Source organism: Ovis canadensis, chromosome 2 (assembly GCF_042477335.2).
Source record: "Ovis canadensis isolate MfBH-ARS-UI-01 breed Bighorn chromosome 2, ARS-UI_OviCan_v2, whole genome shotgun sequence".
Classification (NCBI taxonomy): Eukaryota; Metazoa; Chordata; class Mammalia; order Artiodactyla; family Bovidae; genus Ovis; species Ovis canadensis.
The window spans coordinates 60,390,618-60,410,911 of NC_091246.1; the positions used below are offsets into that span (position 1 = coordinate 60,390,618).

Genomic DNA, 20,294 nt, shown 5'->3' on the forward strand with positions numbered 1-20,294 from the left:
GGGTTTGCTTACCAAGCAAGTGGAAAGAGAGGACCATCTCCCCCATCCAGTGGTCCCACATTCTCTCCATCTTTTCTTGCTCCCGTCCCACATACTACTGGCACCTTCCTACCACCTCAGCCAGAAGCTTAAAAACATTTTCTCCCCTTTTTCCCACCCTGAGAATTTAAAGATCTTAAGACATGGCTGAATTAAGAAGTCATACACCACATACATGTGTGCGCACATGTACATACACACACGCACATACACACACACACACATTACACGTGGAGGAGTCTGGCTCTCTTTTTTTCTTTGATGAAAGTTTGTAATATTATATGATCTAAGGGCTCTTAGTTGCTATAGCCTTCTGAAATACAGTCAAACAAACCAACAACAAAAAAGCTTGGGAGGGGAGGAGCATACAGCAGGACTGATTTGTGAAGATAAATAATACTCTCTTAAACAGTTGAAGGTCACTGCTAAGATGCAATGACTCCTTTGGGTCTCCAAACCACAGATTCACTTCTCCAGTTGTTGTTCAGTGAGTAATTGACAAGTATTCCTAATAAAACTGTTTGTTTCTACATTAGTATCTATATGTAGGGCAGTGGGGTTGCAGTTGTCATAAGGCAGAAGTGTTAGCTTATAGTTTCAAATATTTGGAATTTTCAGAGCAGATACCACAGTATTAAGAAACTAAGATTATTATTCAGATTGTTATTGGAATTTTAAACTTCTGCTAAAGACATTACTCAGAAAAAAATACTCTCTTAAGAAAAATAAAATGGTAAGGAAATTAAAGTCTTTAATTAAAAGTTTTACATAATTCATCATTGAATATAGCCAGTAGCCCGAAATGAACAAAGTTATATTATATAGGATTAGTGAAAAAATTTTAAAGCTGATGTCCATTTTACAACTATTATGGTGAAAAATTTGGTGGTTATTATGTATTGTTAAGGTTGCCAAATATTTTTAAACCTTCATTTGTCATTTTTTGGATATATATTTTTTGTAGTGAAAGTTCAATGTGACACCTGTTTAAAAACTAAATAACAAAATCTTCCTCTAATACAGAAGCTTTCTTTTTTTATGACTAATTTATTTAAAGCATCAAGGCAGAAAGCTTTGTTCAAATATTTTATATTAAAGGTAACTTTTTCATAATCAGTTTAATTGATGATGCCCCTTAAAATGACAAAAATAAAATTCAAATGAACATATTGAAATTTTTCCATATTGAGGGGCTATATTCGGACACTCAAAGTAATTCTCTCAATAGAAGAGAGTAGTTTACTATGGGCAAAATGTATGGGCAACTGAAACACGGGTCATTTAGTGCTTAGAATCATAAAATCATATTATCCTAGGGTTGGAAGGAACTGATGCTTAGAAAACTGGAAACTTTTCACTGGACAAGCTTGTTCTTCTCAGAGGGTGATACTTAATTTGTTTCTGCTTTTAAAACATATGAAACAGTACTTATGCACATATTTCTATATCTGTCTCATCTGTATCTATCTCCTATGGCAGTATTCTGTGTCACCAGACAGGTATTTTAATAAATCTTTATTAAATACCCAACTACTGTATGCCGGCTGCAGTTTAGTTTTAAAATGAGTTTTGTATTTTGCAAAATATTGAGAGAGTGAATGAGAGGTCACCAGGAAGGTGAGAGTTCTTCTTTCAATGAAAAACACACAGTGTAATAAATAATGGCATCGTTAAAATTGTCATCTTTGCAAAGTACAGTCATTGCCCTGCATATCCCTTGTACATGGTTCCCCCAACCTGCATCACCACATCTTGCTGGAAACGCAGCTTCTCCTTCTGCCTGCTCCCAGCCGCTTGTCAGTTCATTACTGTCATCTCTGAGAGGCTTTCAGACATTCCAGGTGTGTGGTGTCACCTGCCCGACATCCCTTCCAAATACAGACGTTCACTCGCATGAGAATTAAAGCAATAGATCTTTCTTATGACAACAAAAAGCTGACTGCAGCAAAGCAAAGCTTCTGGGAAAAGCCTTCCGAGTACATCTTGGCTTGTTCATGGGGAGAGAAAACCTGACTAATTAGCTTCAGCCCTCCCAATCTGAGGGAGGAGAAATAATGAACAGATCAGAGCAGCCTGTGCCACACAGTGAGCGGCTGACTGGGGAAGAGGCAGCAGGTTAAGAGGACTTGATCTGAGGAAAGACTCACAAAAGAAAGTTCTGAGGACTTAGTGTAGTGAACAGAAGCCTTTTGTTCTTTTCCATGAGGACCAACTAAAGAAAAGTTAAAATACTTATGAATCGCAATTTTTCCAGTAAAAAAGGAAATACTTCCCCCCCCCCCCCCAACATGGCACAGCATGTGGGATCCTAGTTCCCTGACCAGGGATTGAGCTCACGTTCCCTGCACTGGAAATGTGGAGTCTTAACCATTGGACCACCAGGGAAGTCCCAAAGGAAATACTTTTAATCGAGGAAAAAAAGTAAATTCATATAACTTATAAAAACTTTACAGATGGGAAAAATAGCAACAAAAACTAGGGCTGTTACTTATTAAATATTACTCTTCAGGGCAAATTTGAGAAGTAGTAGCATAAGAACAGCTTTCTAGTCATTTATTTTCTAATATTGTGTTTTGAAGCTCATTGGCTTGGGTGTTGCCTGCCCATCCCTGGGGAAGGTGCTTTGTCCTAGAGATGCGTCTGTGAGTTGCTCCAGCTTGTATCAATGACCCCTATGGGCAGGCTTTCATTTTATAGAATTCCCTTGGTTCCTGTCCATCCTCTGGTGCAGCTACTGGGGAAGAGGGTGGTTAAATTAAAAGGATTTTAGCTTCTCAGTTTCTACATAGGTGTTAACAGTAATGTCACTTCCTCATTCCCATGTGCTCCTCATTCAGGGGGTTATTCCTAACAATGGACTTGATCAAACTGAGCAGGGAGTTTGGGAGTGTGTGTGTGTGGATATATGCTATAGAACCATCAATACCTGTCTGCACCCAGATATACATCATATTTTCAGAAGGCTCTGTATTCTTAGCAGAGAGTGACATGTAAAGTGAAATAGTTCAAAAGTCATCACACCTTTCGTTATTTTGGATCTTTTCTCTCTGTTATTCGTATGACGTATTTACTACAAAAATTTTGCAGAAACACTTAGTACACGTCATATATTTACTGAGTCATCCTAAGTTTCCCATGGTATACTGATAAAAAACAGTTTATAAAGACCCCCACCCTCTTGGCACCCACCTCATGTTCAAAGTGCGTTTCTTCCTTCCGTAAATAAGGAGAGTAAAAAGCAGGGAAGCAAATCTGAGTGCTCTAGTGAATCATGATTGAAATAAACTGGGGGCTATTTATCCACCTCTTAAAAATGATTTTGACTTATTGCAGGCAGGATAAACATTCAGATACATGCACATAGGTGTGTAGGAATAACATTAGACTGCCAAGATGAAGAGGCAAGAAAAGCAAACCCACAAAAGTAAAGCAAAGTGAAGGCTCTCAGTTCTTTATTTTCCTCCAGTAGTTTTCCTGATGCAAATTTCACCTGACAGCCCTTGAAAGTCTCACTGGTTTAGCCCTCTAAATCCTAGTTCCACTGCAAACATTTTCTTTGTTCAATTACATCATAGAAGATTCCACTGGAATCATGTCAGGATCTATGGATTGGCTTTCTCAGGTTTAAGACAGTTTGGTTTTCCAGTGTTGTGTGTGGATGGTATCATAAACGCTGCTGTTCTTCTCTACCTCTACCTATAAGACAGAGATAAAAAAGAATGTCCAAGAGGGCATAGGGTGTGTGCGAGGGCTTGTGAGAGTGAACGGGATGAGGAAGGAGCAGGCAGAAACATCATCTTCCTGGTTTGCTGTGCTGGTCTCAGTGACTAGACTTTAGCTGCCCATGAGCTCAGAATTTGGGGTTCTTATTTATTGCTTCAGTCCATCTTTTCAACTGATATTTAGTTGAATGTTTTTACCAAGTACAATTCTAAGTGCTGAGTCACCCTTAAGGATGGAAAGCAAGACATACTCTGACTAGCTGTGGAGTGTGAATGGCCCAGGCTTTTCCCAAGACCTGGTGAAAAGGGCTTTCTCTCCCTGCTCCCCTTTTTCCTTCTCTCTCTCTTTCCCTTCCTCCCTCCCTCTCTTTTTTCTTTCCTTTCTCTTCCTTCTTTCTTGAAAACCTCTTTGCTCTCTTGCCTCAGTTTCTCATTTACTTTTAACTATTTATGTTTTTGAACACACACCACAGAGAGGCCAGAGAAAACACAGATTCATTATCCAGCTTGAGAAATTATCAACATTTTGTGAAAAGGGCATTCTGAACTTGAACACTTAATCTCCTGCTTTGGGGAAAGCAGATGTATGTCTTATTATCCTATTTGTGAGTGGACAGTAAGAAGTAATTTGAACTTTATGACACATTTTCCACATTTTGTCAACCAAAAGGAAGAGGGCATAACTGCAAAATAGAAGTGCACCACCTGAAGTTTTGAAATTCCTTGGAAAAATTGTGCCTTGGGGCAACAACCTCACTAGCTCTGATTGTTAATACGATAAATACCCCTTTTGTCTTGAAACCACACAAACTGGAATTTTAAAATTACTCTGCACTGGACATCCATTAACCACTTAAGTGCTGGAGCCGCAGCTGAGTAACACCTGGTAACTAATTACAGTGAAACCTGTTGGTGGGGGTTAATGGATCAGGGCCCAGCATTGGGCCTGCTTCACACACACACACACACACACACACACGCACATACATACATACATACATACACACAGATAGCAAGTCATGTTTTCATAGAATTCCACAGTGTATTATTCTCCCCTGCTTGAGACATTTAAAAACAAAATTACTATAACAGTTATATCTTCAGAATAATGAATAAATTAGAATGTGTAATAGAGTCAGAAGTTAAGTGTTTAAAATCCTAACAGGAAAAAGGAAATATGTGATAATATGTGATAAATAATAGTCATAAAATCTGTTAGTATATAAAATCACTTTAAAGAATTTTTTGAACATAACCCCATGAAGTAGACAGAATGAGTATGTCATCATACTCTGGAGTGTGTGTGTGTGTGTGTGTGTGTGTGTGTGTGTGTGTATGTATGTGTGTATGTGTTGGGGGAGAGAGATTCAGAGAGAGACCCCACTATGATATGAGAGTCTTATACTTGAGAGAAGTATGATTACTTGCAGTCTGTAATATAATTTTTAGCTTTGGGGCTATTAACAAAGTGTTAGTCCATACTACTGTTGTTTTACAAGAACATGATAGATATAAAAATTAAAAACCCTCTTCTGCCTAACTGATATATCCAACCATTGTTTTCACTAACAAATGCTGCTTCGAGCATCTGCTGTGTACAGAACACTCACTGCTTTAGGAACTCTGGGGGATACCAAGTTCAAGATGTGGCCAGGGCTTGCAAGGAGCTATTGATCTAGTAAAACTGAATCTCTGATATTTGAATAGCTGACCCCTCAATGCATGGATTACTAGGAACTAAAGATTGCACACACCAACAAATGAAGAGATGTACTGTTTATTTTAATTTGTGTTGTTGACTTTTATTTCTCTGTACTCCACAGCAGAAGTAGAATATTGCACCAAAGAGGAAGCCTGGTGGACTTTAGGTGGAGGTTGAAGTTATTACTTCCTCTTCTCTTTATTTTTTAGTTCTTAGTTTCTCCTCTATAAAAAATGGTCTCATATTTTTTTCTAATCCAAAAGCATTAGTAGAAGTCTTTTGAGTTCATTCTCTCAAGAAGTATATTTATTTCTGAATTCTGTTCATGTATTACTAGACTAGGATATGACATGTCATAAAATGTAGTTTTAATAAAACAGAAAACTTCAAAGGATGAGATAAATAGGAGTTTATGTGGTTTGTTTTTTCTCACTTTGGAAACTATTGATGGGTTTCAACTGGGTGAACCCAAGTCCTTTTCTAACTGTAGATTTGAGTAAATCTAACTTTAGTAAATCTAACACCACAGTAGTTGCCTTTGAAACCGTATTTAGTCTAGGATAACTCTCAAGCAGTCCTTTTCAAAACCCAAATGCAGATTTGTTCTGCTGTTGACAAAAGCCAGATGGTCCTTGGGAGCTTAATCTTGGGTCCTCTTTAAGGCCATGGCTCCCAAACATGTCACATTATTCTTAGACTTTACTGCAGACCTACTAATTCTGAGTATCAGGGATGGGCTCAGTAATCTGCATTACAAATAATGTCCTGGTAGGTGAACCTAGTGCAATCAGCAAGATGTTACTGTCACCACAGCGGCATTCTTTGCTTCTGAGAAGCAGGACCCAGTAAGAAAGAGACAGCCATGTGAAGTAGTGGAAAAATATCGGAATACACCTTTCCAGGTCTTTATAGTGATCTAACTCGTTTGTCTGATAATAGGTGTTTTGGTTATACATTATGGATAGTCTATAATTTATCAAACGATCCCTTGGTTGTTATACATCGATGTTGTTTCTTATTTGTTTGTTTTTTCTTTTGTTCTGTTACAAATATCTGCTTCAACAGATATTTCTCAGGATTTTATTGAATATCCATATTTAACAATGGATTTTGAATTACAATGAGGAATTTAAAATACCCATATTTATTGGTGATTTTATTTTTATAGAATAGATACCTAGAAGGAGAAGGCAATGGCACCCCACTCCAGTACTCTTGCCTGGAAAATCCCATGGATGGAGGAGCCTGATAGGCTGCAGTCCATGGGCTCGCTAAGAGTCAGACGTGACTGAGCGACTTCACTTTTACTTTTCACTTTCATGCATTGGAGAAGGAAATGGCAACCCACTCCAGTGTTCTTGCCTGGAGAATCCCAGGGATGGGGGAGCCTGGTGGGCTGCCGTCTATGGGGTCACACAGAGTCGGGCACAACTGAAGCGACTTAGCAGCAGCAGCAGCAGCAGCAGATACCTAGAAGTGAAATAAATATTGGATCAAAAAGTGTCAACATTCTGCATCTTAAAGGGTACTGTCAAATTAGTTCCACATTGGCTGTAGTATTCCTTACTACTGCCTGAAGTCTAACCAGCAGTGGGTGCGAGCATTCCCAATTTTTTTGCCAATTTGATGGGCAAAAAAAATTAAATTATTGTTGATCTAATTTGCATTTCCATGACTACTAATGAGGCTGAATTTCTTTTCATTTATTCATTTTTTCTTCTATTAATTGCCTATTCTCACTTCTACTGATGATTTCATTGGTTGTCTTTTTCTCAATCAATGTGTAGAAACTTTTTTTGTGTTAGAAATATTGCCCTTTTTATAGCAAGATGGTACAAATATTATGCAAATATTATCTCCTACTCTTCAGTTTATTTTTTATCATTTTCCCCACAGAATTGAAGTAGCTAAATCACATGTTATATGTATGTATTTTTATTGGGATGTACTTTACATGTAATGCTGTATTATATTATATTATATGGTATTCTCAGGAGTATAACAGTGACTCAATATTTGTATTGAATATTTGGGAAAAGTTGTATTGATCATGGGAAAATGATCCCTACAATAAATCTAATTAACATCCATCACCATAATAATTATAATTTTTTCTTTGTGATGAGAACTTTTAAGATCTAGTCTTTTAGTTCTGCCATTCTTTTTGGCCTATCAAAATTTCACTGCTTTTAAAGATTCCTAAAAGTGAATGATACATTCACACTTTAGATTTAAATTTAAATTGCATCATCATTTTTATATGAGTCTAACTATAAGGGGAGTAAATGGATTTCAGTCAAAGCAAGAAACTAAGGCAGAGTCTGACCTGTATTATTGCAATAATTTTCAGAAAACATGGTAGGTAGATTGAGAATAACATGGTAAGATGGTACAAAGTGTATCATTGCTCTTTAGTGCTTGAAAAGATAATATCATATTAAATAATGTATGCTTATTGCATACTTAATGCAACTTATTGAACAAGCTGTTCCATAGATGCCCGAGGCCAGAGAACACAGTAATATCTTATTGATGTTTCCAGAGTTGAATTTGTTAATAATACAGTATTTTAATTCAGCAGTGAGGATAGAATAAACATTCTAAAATGATATGCAGTGAAAAATTCACAAAAAATATGTCCATTTGAAGACACCAGTGTCCATGGGAAAAAATGACCTCAGGCACTTAATAAGCATAATAAATACAATATTAAGGTACTATTTTACGTAGCAACAAGATAATGCTTAAACAGAGCTGAAGATTTGAAAATCAGTTATTTCTGTAGGTGAAAATGTAAATTTCTAGTTTTCTGGTAGGCGTTAAAATATTTACATTCTACATTACCTACATTACCCAGAAATATAAAATTCAGAAGTATATCTTGAAGAAATAACTAGAGATGGGCATAAGAATACTATGTTCCTAATATTCCTTGCAGTCTTACTTATATTACCAAAAAAATAAATATTAAGTTAATTTAAGGTTAACTTAAAGCCACCTGTAGACTGGGTGACTTAAACACCGTAATTTATTTCTCACAGTTCTGGAGACTGGAAGTCCAAGATCAGGGTACTGGCATGGTTGGGTCCTGGTGACAACCACCTTCTGGACTTACAGAAAGCCTCCTTCTTCTGATCTCACACAGTGGAGAGAGATAGAAAGAGACAGAAAAATAGAGAGCACAAGCACTCTGCTATTTTATAAGAGCACTAATTTCATCTTGAGAGCCCTATCCTCATGACTAAATCTATACTCAGTTATTTTTCAAAGATCCCGTCTCCACATACCACCACATTGGGGATTAGGGCTTTGACATTTGAGTTTTGAGGTGCGCAATTCAGTTCACAGCAAGATCTAAGCATAGCAAAGGGGTTAAAGACAGCAGAGGGTCAGAAAGCTGTGTGGACCCAGATGTACATCTACATGAGGCTAGATGGAAAAGACTACAGTTCTAAAGTCTGAAAACAGGAAGGTTGAGAGATTATTAAAATCTGTGAAACCATGGAGGACAGACTTCTGGGATGGGGCATCTATTTAAGCTGAAAGGAAGCAGTACTGAAAGGAAATTAAAGGGCTACCCCACCAAGTTGGTAATAAATGTATGGACACAGTTCCCCCAAAAGTGGAATGGCTGAAAATGATAATATGTAGGACAATTCCTAAAGGGGCTCTTCAGAAAAGGTAAGGATTTTGGGGGGATCATCCTTGACCTTTTCTGGTTGAAGCTGTGGAGGAAAAATAATGGTGTTGTCCCCCCAAACTGTCCTTTAGGACATTGTCAGTAAGAGGATCTTGAACAAAAATATAAAAAATTAAATGTTTTAAGTAACATAACAATTCCAGCACAAATCATTATTATGATTGAGGAAGTATGAAAACCATATATGAAGTCATTTCTTTTGAGAACATTGTGTTTTCAAGATGGGTAGCAAACAGGTTGAGGAAGATGGATTCAGCTGAGAAGACCAATGAGTGTTCGAGTCAGTGTCAAATGCCCCAGCTAAAGGGATCCTGACCCCAAGGGCACTGGGGACCCAGATGCCCACCCAAGAAGAAGGGCCTTGGGCGATAATAGCTGAGTGTAGCTTTTGGCTCCCTCACTGCCTTCTCACAATAGCCTCTACATTGGACCATCTAGAAGGAGTACAGATGTGCAGTCTGAGCCACTTATAGCTGAATTTGCTCAGCTCGACTCTTGTCCCTTATTTTTCCCAACTGAGAGATGCTAAAAGAGAGCCTTCAGCACGTCAAAGAGAGGCTGAAGGAAAATGTTATTGAGGTCAGGTGGGAGGGAGGCGAGCAGGGAGGTTATAGACTATGCTTCTCTGACTTGATTAAGTTTCGGTTTTGTCAGTACTGACTGAGACAATTCAATTATGTCAAAATTATTTGAGTTTCGTCATTGGAAGCTTTTTGCCTTTTCCTAATTCGCTGGTTTATATTCATCCAGTACGTCACCAATTAAATTTGGACATCTATGAGAAAATTAAATAGAAACAGTCTATGTCCTGAATTTGTAGATTCTGGCAAATGTTTTTGTTTTTACGCATAACCTGATTTTTCGGAAGAAATCAGTTACAGCCTCCCAGTCACTTATTATTATTTATTAACTAACCGTTCGAATGAAACTGGACTAAACAAGGTAGCCAGTGGGCCAGAGTATCCTATTTGGCAATATCACAGAGATTTTTAAAAAACCACGTATGATGATCCAAGGAATTCTATATACATATACCAACTCCCACACCCCTCCTTCGTATATAGAGATGTATCCTCACAATTGATACCATTAAGCCAGAAAGAATGAAGAAAATCTGCAGTTTGGATCATGGAAAAATGTCCATAGTATACCCCACTCCAGTACTCTTGCCTGGAAAATCCCATGGACGGAGGAGCCTGATAGGCTGCAGTCCATGGGGTTGCGGAGAGTCAGATACGACTGAGCAACTTCACTTCCACTTTTCACTTTCATGCATTGGAGAAGAAAATGGCAACCCACTCCAGTGTTCTTGCCTGGAGAATTCCAGGGATGGTGGGCTGCCATCTATGGGGTCACGCAGCATCGGACATGACTGAATTGACTTAGCAATAGCAGTAACAGTATACTGTTAAGTGGAAACAAGAAGTCTCTAAAGACTGGGAATAGAAGCACTCCATTTTAAAAAAAGAAAATATTTTAAATTGAAGGATAATTGCTTTATAATATTGTGTTGGTTTCCACCATACATCAACACGAACCAGTTATAAGTGTACATATATCCCCTCCCTCTTGAACTTCCCTCCCATCTCCCACCTCATCCCACCCCTTTGGGTTATTACAGAGCCCTGGTTTGAGTTTTTGTGTGTGTGTGTCTTTCTGACTTACTTCACTCTGTATAATAGGCTGTAGGTTCATCTACCTCATTAGAACTGACTCAAATGCATTCCTTTTTATGGCTGAGTAATATTCCATTGTATATATGTACCACAGTTTCTTTATCCATTCATCTGTTGATGGACATCTAAGTTGCTTTCATGTCCTAGCTATTGTGAGTAGAGAAGAACCTTGTTTTTGTAAAGTATATGTGTCAGTATACTTGTGTAAATTTAAAATGTGGAATATTCAACAATATTCAACAATAACCGTGGTTATTTGTTTTATTAATTTTTGTTGTGTCTGACTTTTTATAATGACTCGTATTTCTTTCCTTACCAGAAAAAGAAACAAAAATAAAGAATAAAATACAAAAGTTTCAGTTGGTAGAGGAAATTCCTGTGTTCTGGGGACTTTGCACAGAGTGATAAGTTTCTGCTTTGCTTTTTAAAAACTTTTAATTAATGTCACGCTGTTCCCTCCAGCCTGTGCTCAGTCTGAGTCCCAACCTTTTCTCAGATAGTGGTAAGATTATGAGATGTTCAGCAGGTCAGAAGTTCTAGACATCATCTTAAACCCAAGGCCAATAATAAAAGGCATCTTGCTCATTTACCAAATTAACAAAGAATGTGGCTTTACCCATATCCGATAGGGGTGATCAGGGGCTTTTGTCCTTGCCTTTGGAGGACCCGGTTGCTCTGGGCACTCCACAGCCCCCTGTGCCCCGGCTGCTCATTTGGCTGTGGTTTCTTATGCATCCCTCCCTCCTGGCTTTCCGGTGACTGTAACTGGCCTGGAGATAGGGATCGAAAGGGACATTAGTAGCATGTAAGATTTCCTCTTGCCCATCTGTGAGTCTTCTGATTTAGAATCATGGCAGCCTTCAGTACACAGGGTTCTTCTGGGGAGAAGCTGAGCCCTTTTCTGTGCCACCCAGAGCCAGCCTCCAGGAAGGAAGACCCCTCATTCTGACCCCTCATTGACTTGGAGTTAGAAGTAGTCAACTGCCAACTGTTTCTGTTCCTGGATTTCCTTGGGGATAGTATCCAGTAAATTCAAATGACTTCTTTTTCTCTGGCATCTTCATTTGCTGGTTAAAGATGAGGGACTAAGAAATAGGCTGTGTATCAGTGTGCGATGAAGGGGACTCTCCAACTTCTGTAGGCTTTTTCTATACTGATCATTTCAATTCATTATTTTTTAAAACATTTGCCTAGGATTTTTAAGAAAAGAGAGTAGAGTAGGATGGGTATGGAGAAACCGTAGTAAAACTGTGTTGCAAGGGCTTGTTGGCTAAGGTTAGCTGTGGGGCTCTGGATGTAAAGTTCCAGGTGGAACAGCTCTGTTTCTCAGAGGGCGGAGTTATTAAAAAAAAAAAACAAAAACGATGGAGGGGCCTGAGCTTATGACAGAGCTCTGGAAGCCCTCTCACTGATCAATTCTGTTTTGATCAGAGTGTGTATGAAAGTACTTTTGCTTGACAAGTACAGTTTGCTTTCATGGGTGGTTGAATCTTAATGCTTAGATATTTCTCTTCTTTTAAAAAGAGGTATGAAACTTCATGAAGAAATCTCATTTTAGTGATGTATAGGATTACACTTTGAAAGCATATTAAGATTGTGATCTGGAATACTGGCATATTCAATATATTTTCTTTTATATGTTGACTATGGAGAGGTTCTGTCCATCTATTCAGAAGTTCAAGGTATAGTATAAGTTGAGTACAGTATCTATTTCAACCCATTATGAAGATTCCATTTTGTTTTGGGCTTGCTCGGCACTGGATGTAGATAGGAGATGATAAATCTCTGTCTCCTGAGATTCCTTAATGCTTGCTGTGCTTATATCAAGATCAGGGGATGGCTGTTTTCCTGCCAAATCTATTCTCTCCTAGCTGGGAGTTTATAAAGTCACATTTTGAAAATGTATATGCTAGGTAATAACTATTTGTTGGAACATTCTAGGCATTGTCTCACTTTGTACCTTGGCCTGAGATAACTGGAGGTCTCTTTTCTTCACTTTAGATATTTATTAATATCACCTGGGATGAACCTCATCCCAGGGCACCCTAGCCTTCTATTCATCCTTATCTAATTATTGGCTCTTTTTATCTCCTGGCACTAAAATGCAAGTGCCATGGGGGCTGGGATTTTTGTCTGCTTGGTTCAGTGGTGTATCCTTAGAGATTAGTATAGTGCCTGGCACGCAAACAGGATATTATTAGTTGGATGACAATAATTAATTGAATTGGTAAAATTGTACATATGTCAACTTTTATTTGGGCATAATTTGTCTGTTTGCAAATACTCTAGACCCCAATTTGAATTGTGTCAAGGGTCATAGACTTTAAGATTGAGCATCTGTGAATCTGTGAATATATGGGGATGTGGCACAGGAAGGGCCCAGAGGCCTGCTGTGAGCAGCGCAGGGCATCATTGTGGTCAGGAGTCTCTTCTCAGTTCTGTGAACCAGTTTCATTGTTGCCCCTGCAAGTGGAGCCAATGATGCAGAGTGGACCAGGTACCTTAAAGATACCCTGTTACCAGCCCCAGACCCCTGAACTCAGTCCCAGACTTTTCTGACTTTCTTTGACCCCTGTTTTTACTCCGATCATACGGCTAAGGTCATTTGTGGTAGGAAGTTTGAAAGTGGGACCTGTGTTCTCTGTCTGTTGACCTCTGTTTTGAGAAGCCAAATCCTGCACATTCCTTGAGTTCACCTACTGGTTGAGTTTATGTAACTAATTTCATGTTTTATTCCTCCAAGCACGCAGAAATCTGTCTAAGCCTGGTTACTGCGATACTTGACTTTTGCTACCCTTAATGAATGAATGAATTATATCTTAGTGGGTTTGGGCAGGAATCAGGCTTTTAGGAATGTCTGGAATGTTTTTTGAGGTTGAGTCTACCATTTTAAGGGTCACCAAAGGAACCTTCTGATTGTGATGTCCCTTTTCTTTAGTCTAACAATTTTAGCCAGCCTGAAATTTCTAGTCATCTTTTTGGATTGTGGCATAATTCCTGGAAGGTCTCTTTAAAACGAAAGTATGTTACCTTGGTGAGTAACGCATTAACCTGGGAGTACTCACTGGCATGGATTCGCTATGCAATTGCTAGTGAAGGGGCAGATAAATCCCTGGTAGGATGGCCACCAGAATGATGGTGGTGGGAAGATAGCGTTGGAGTCTGGGAACTGGGACATTGACTGGAGATGGCAGATATAGTAAATGATGCTGGAAGAAGTCATGACTTTGAAGGAACTTGATATATGGGAAGAAGGGGATTCAGGAAACAAATAAGAAAACATCAAAACAGAGGGATGTGGGCACCAAAAAAAAAAAAAAAACTCTTGAAGGTTTGTGTTGGGATCTTCTACAGCCTGACCTGCAAATTGATACATGCTTTTTTCTCTTTAATGAAGAAGGATGAATAAATCCTAATCTTAGAAGATTCCCCCGGAGAAGGCAATGGCACTCCACTCCAGTACTCTTGCCTGGAAAATCCATGGACAGAGGAGCCTGGTGGGCTGCAGTCCATGGGGTCGCTAAGAGTCGGACGCGACTGAGCGACTTCACTTTCACTTTTCACTTTCATGCATTGGAGAAGGAAATGGCAACCCACTCCAGTGTTCTTGCCTGGAGAATCCCAGGGACGGGGAAGCCTGGTAGGCTGTCGTCTATGGGGTCACACAGAGTCGGACACGACTGAAGTGACTTAGCAGCTTAGCAGCAGAAGATTCCCCAGTTGTGAGAACTGGCCCATCATGTTTGGGCTCACAACTTTATTTAGCTCCTTTCTCTTTCTAATTAATAATTGGTTTGGGCTTGGAAATGCATTGACTCCCAAGTCTTCTTGTTTTCCCCCATGTCTTCTTTGGTGCAAGTTGAATGTTGAATGCAGAGCTGTGCCGAGGAATTACCGAACCTAGACAAGGAGGCAGATAGATCAGCTTTGGAGTAATTTTAATGCTATACTTTTATGAAGCCTTGCTGTATTTAACAGGTGTGTTTAACATTCTCTTTGCCCCCTCGATTCCCATCCCTGCTCATTTTGTAGATCCTGCAGTCATTATGGCATTATGGTGTGATCAGTGCAGGGCAGAAGAGACAGAGCTCTTTGTACCAGGTCATGGGCTCTGGGGAACAATCCTAGTCCTCTAACAGCCTCTACTGACCTATAAAAAGTGTTGTGAATCTTCTTACTGTCTGCCTTCCAAGAGATATGGGAGGAGAAATGACGTAATGTCTACTTAGACCTTCGCCCGAGCTTCTCGGAAGAATAACAGTCTACAGTAATATGGTTTCTTAATGCATTTATTTGTGTTGTAATGAAGTATAATTGCATTTATCCCAATTTCTTTCTATACCTCTAAATCTGACAGTCTTGCACAGGGGAAGCAGTCTGGCTTTGGGAGTAAGAACTGGGTCTAGACTAGAATCCTCCAAAAGTACAAGTGGACTAGCTATAAAGTTATGAGGTTGAGGCAAGGAGGGTGGGAGAGGAAGGAGTGGGAGCTACACGTGGTGATGGGGGGCGGGCAGTGGTTATAATTATCTTCAGAGTGTTTACAACATTTTAAAATCCTATTATTTTACTAAAGATCAACATGTCAATATATTTTAAAATATATGTGTTTGTTTTAATTTACAATATTGCATGCTTGTATATTGTATGTACAATATTGTATGTATTGTATGTAATGTTGCAATATTGTACAACTTATATGCAATATTGATCCTGCCATCATTCTTTATGTTGACAGGCTCTTTGATTGAGCCTCCTCCAAGATTTACCTTATTATTTTCCTCGGGCCACAGTTTGGTTGTTGAATAACTAGTTTCTGAGTCTGATATGGTAGTTCTCTACAAACACCAACACGTTTATAGATTCAGTTGTAAGAGGCCTAGTAAGTTACTAAATAATCCTTTTTCTTTGTTCCATAGAAAAAGGAATAACAAGTGTTTTTTTCTTAATTGAAATAATCATGAACAGTGGATTTTTTGAGTAGCTTTTTGAGCAGTATTACAATCGAGTTGGCTTTCTAGTAAGTCATGAAAAGAGAAATTAAAATAAAGGATGAAAAGCTGAGAAAGTATACATAAGAGTCATCCCTGACATTCCATAAATATGTCAATTTAGGTTACCCTTATTGTTATTGGACAGTTTTGTTGTGGAATTTTCTGGTTGTGATTGGTTCTTTAGCACTTCTAATCCAGTGTTTTAGAAGGAGGCCAGCCTTCTACAAAGAATTTTAAGCAACTGTTGAGTTAACCAGGAAAGAAAACAGTATGTATGTCTTCTCTTTCAGAGAGGTGACAATATACACTCTTTAGTAGCAATTGATTTGTATTTTTGGAGCAATAATACTGATCAAACTACTTTTTCTGGAGGGAAGAAAAGCATTACACCCACTTTTATTTGTTAAACTATAGAATATAATACAGAGAGAGCATATCCTGTCACTCAAAATGTGGCATGAAAAAAATAAATTTCTACCAAATAGTGTTGCACACCAGGGACATATGACAAAAGTCATTTTTTTCTCTCAAAGTGAGAACTTCTTGTGTAAAAAAAAATGATATAAAATACTATGGAACTGTTCTTTAGACAAAAATGATCTTTTACTAAAAAGTGTTAACTTGGAGATATAGTTCATATCAAATTACTTTGTGGATGATCTTAATACAACCACATTTTTGTTGGAGAAGGTCATTGCGAGCATGTGGCTACCAGTTGACCTGAGAGCTAGACTCTGGCAATTGGAGGTTCCTCTTCCCCTCCCCTGTCCTTGAAATGTACAATCTGCCCATCAGTCCCACAGCAGGAACTATTTTTATGGACACAGCCTTGAGTGAACAAGGTGTTGTTGAGACCATGTGTCACGGAAGCCATTTAAGGCCTCTACATGAACTTTTAAGACTCTGGTGGGCAGGTGTAGAGATACACCTGTCTTGTGGCTGCCCAAGACAAGCCTTGTAAGTAGGTTCCCTTGCTTTTGGAACCTGCCACCCACCCATCTGGAGTGGGCTGAATCTTCTTCAGTCTCCCCTTGTTCTCTGGATATGGGGGCCTGTTTCAGGTTTCACCCAGGAGAGTTCCCAAGGTTGTGAACCAATAATTTTCTGTTCTTGACAACTAACTAAAATTTGAATAAGCATTTCTGAATGTTAAACATGTTGTACCATTTTAGGCCCTTATATAAAACCTCAAGAGTTTTTGCAATTGTGTCTGAATATAGCTAAGGCATACATACTTTAAAAAGTTGAAAAGCATACACTTTACATTAATCTGTTGTTAAATTGTGATGTTTTATTTAAATTTATTTCAGAATCGAAGCAAACGCTTGGAGAAGGTCCATGTGGTTATTGGACACAAATCCTGTGATTTGGATTCTCTCATTTCTGCCTTCACATATGCTTACTTTCTAGACAAGGTGAGTGGAAAGAAGGTCATGAATCTTTTAAGAAATTACCATTTATTTTTTATTTTCAGCTGTGCTGGTCTTTCTCTAGTTGCAGAGAGCAGGGGCTACTCTAGTTGTGGTGCGTGGGCTTCTTACTATGGTGGCTTCTCTTGTGGAGCACAGGCTCTGGGGCACTTGGGCTTCAGTAGTTGCACACACAGGCTCAGTAGTTGTAGCTCCTGGACTCTAGAGAACAGGCTTACTAGTTGTGGTGCACGGGCTTAGTTGCTCCATGGTATCTTCCCAGATCAGGGATTGAACTTCTGTCCCTTGCACTGGTGGGTGGATTCTTTGCTACTGAGCTACCAGGGAACCCCAAGATTATGCTTTTTATATTTGAATTATGATGTACCTTTTATAAACAGATGTTTTCCAGAAAAAACAATGGAGCTACTAACAATTTTTCATGTTCTAGTTTATTGTTGCAAAGAATAATGTATTATAATTAATCACAAATATTTATTGGTCACTTACTACATATTAGGATTGTTCTAATTATTTCTTACTGAGTCTCTGCATAAATATTTATTTCAATAGGATCGATTTTTTTGAATAAAAAATTTTAAAATTTTATAATTATTGATTAGTTTTGTCAGAATTTCTTGTTTGCCTTTATCATTCCCATTGGATAATCTTGCCCTTGGGAGTAGAAAAATATGTGCAGAATAATCTGTGAACATTACATGAAGTATAGAGCACACTGGCTGGAGTTTTCAGTAACAGAGGTGTTACCGTCCACATCTGTATTCTGTTTTTGCGTCTTAGCCTGACTTTATACAGCAAGGTCACTCTCAGTTAACAATAATCTCCCTTGAGTCAGTCCTCGTACTCTGTGAAGCCATACTATAACATGCCAGTGGAGGTGGAAAAGACCTTTCTTTAAGTAAATTGTTTAAAAATGTCCATTCCATAAATTTTCTGCATAAATATTTATTTCAATGGGATCGATTTTTTTTTCATCAACCCACATCAAAGCATCACTTTAAAGCCTAAAAAAGTATATTATGAGTGTCTTGTTGCTATGTCTAATTTCACACAATTTTTAGTTTTCTGGAGTGCACTTTGTTTTACTCCAATTTTGTTTGGATCCTTGACTCTGATGGTGTGCATAGCTGATCTACAATGATTTACATTCACATGAAACCTGGCCTTCCAGAATGAGCCGTAGGTGGCAAGAATGACTTTAGGGCAGCAGCTGACAAAGTGCCAGGTAAAATATTCTGATGTCGACATATGACTTTCTATCAGATTTATCTTAAAATTTGCTAAACTTTACAAGGGAGATTAATTGGGATGAAGAGAGAAATGTGCCTGTATCAAGACATGCATTTAAATACTAATCTTATTAATGGGATTTTTTTCTTATTTATTTTATATCGACATATAGTTAATTTTCAGTATTGTGTTCAAGAGTACAGCAAAGTAATTCAGTTACTTTGCTGTACACTTGATTTTCCGATTCTTTTCCATTATGTCACGAGATATTAAGTATAATTCCCTGTGCTATACAGTAGGTCCTTGTTGATTACCTTTTATACATATAGTAATGTGTATCTGTTAATCCCAAACTCCTAATTTATCTCCCCCAAGTCCTGCCCACCCTTAAGTGGGTTTTTTGACTTCTAGGGAAAAAACATTGCTTGTCTTGAGAATATTAGAGTTGCCTGAACTAGACTGGTTTTTAGACTGATCATGGCATGGATTCTTTTTTTTTCCCTTAATGGGATCGGAGAGGTTGCATTAGGTTGTGGAGTTGTTGCTCAGAATCTCACAACTTTGTCCAGAGGAAAGTTTCTTTCTCATTTTCCATGCCACAGTGAACCACTGATACCCTTGTACAGTCATTAGAATGTGTGTGCTCACACATACACCTACCCACTCACTCCCCCAACACATAGAATCCTTCACAGGGAGAGATCTTAAGTCTTCAAGGAAGTACAGTTTACACCTACTTAAAGGAGGAAAATTTTTCCTAAATTCATCCTTCTCTCTATGAAATGAACATGTCAGATTACCATGTCATGGACTCTTAGGAAGTCATATAATAATAATGACAGCACTGCCACTAACTTTGATGTCTTGAATCAGTATAACATCCAGCAAAAGGAGTGGGCAAAGTAGTTGTCATAGTAAAATAAGGAGATGTGTGGCCTCTTTTCTCCTTCTTCCAAGACTCATGACTAAGCATGGGGACAAATATGGAATTACTGAAGGGTCACATACTGGGAGCTTGTTAAGCTCTGTGTCTTCCTCTTAATTTGCTACACCCTGCTCCCATCATGGGTCTGCACCTTCATATTAATTTTTCCTGAGAACCTGGCTACTCCGTCTCAAAGTATGAACACATAGAAGGACAGGGTTTGCAGCTTCACATGCCTGACTCTGTATAATTACTTTTCACTCTGGTAGGTAAGCCCCATTCTATGGATGGGGAAAACTGAGGCTCAGAGAGGAAAATGGCTTTCTCAAAGTCAGACTTAAGAGTTGGGACCAGAACATAGTTTTTCTGACCCCCACTCCAGAACAGGTCCTGCCAGAACAGGCTCAGACTGCATGGTTCTTGACTGAAGTTTCAGTATCAGGAGTACGGTGTAACTCTAGCAATTAATAAGGAGAAACATCTTGTTGTGCATAAACTGATCATGATTATTACATGCTTGTGATTCTGTATTAGCCTGATAGGTGAGATAAAAACCATCTTGTTGGAATGGCTTTGGATACCATAGTAGTAGGTGATTCATTTATTTCACTCAACAAATATGTATTAAACATCTGTTTTGTGCCAGACCATTTTATGCACTTAAAAACATGAACAAAACTGACAAAAATCCCTGCTAGGAAGGGGAGATGGATGATAAAGATGTTAAGACTGTGTAATAAACTCTATGCTTGTGAAAGAGCTAGTGATGATGTGAGAACAAAGGCCATTTAGTTTAGGCAAAAATCCAGTTTTTCCAAACCCCACATTCTCTCAGTAATATTTAGGGTTTATTGCTATAGAGTTATACTAATTTTT

At 38.5% G+C, this 20,294-nt stretch overlaps 1 protein-coding gene across 3 annotated transcripts in view; it reads left to right on the forward strand.

The window, feature by feature from the left end:
* The window catches only part of PRUNE2 (prune homolog 2 with BCH domain), a 291,389-nt gene that overhangs the window by 34,365 nt on the left and 236,730 nt on the right, over positions 1–20,294 (forward strand). For all 3 annotated transcript variants that reach the window (XM_069576309.1, XM_069576310.1, XM_069576307.1), the window contains exon 2: positions 17,144–17,248. In XM_069576309.1, the coding sequence (XP_069432410.1) occupies positions 17,144–17,248 (105 nt within the window). The remainder of the gene's footprint in view (positions 1–17,143; positions 17,249–20,294) is intronic.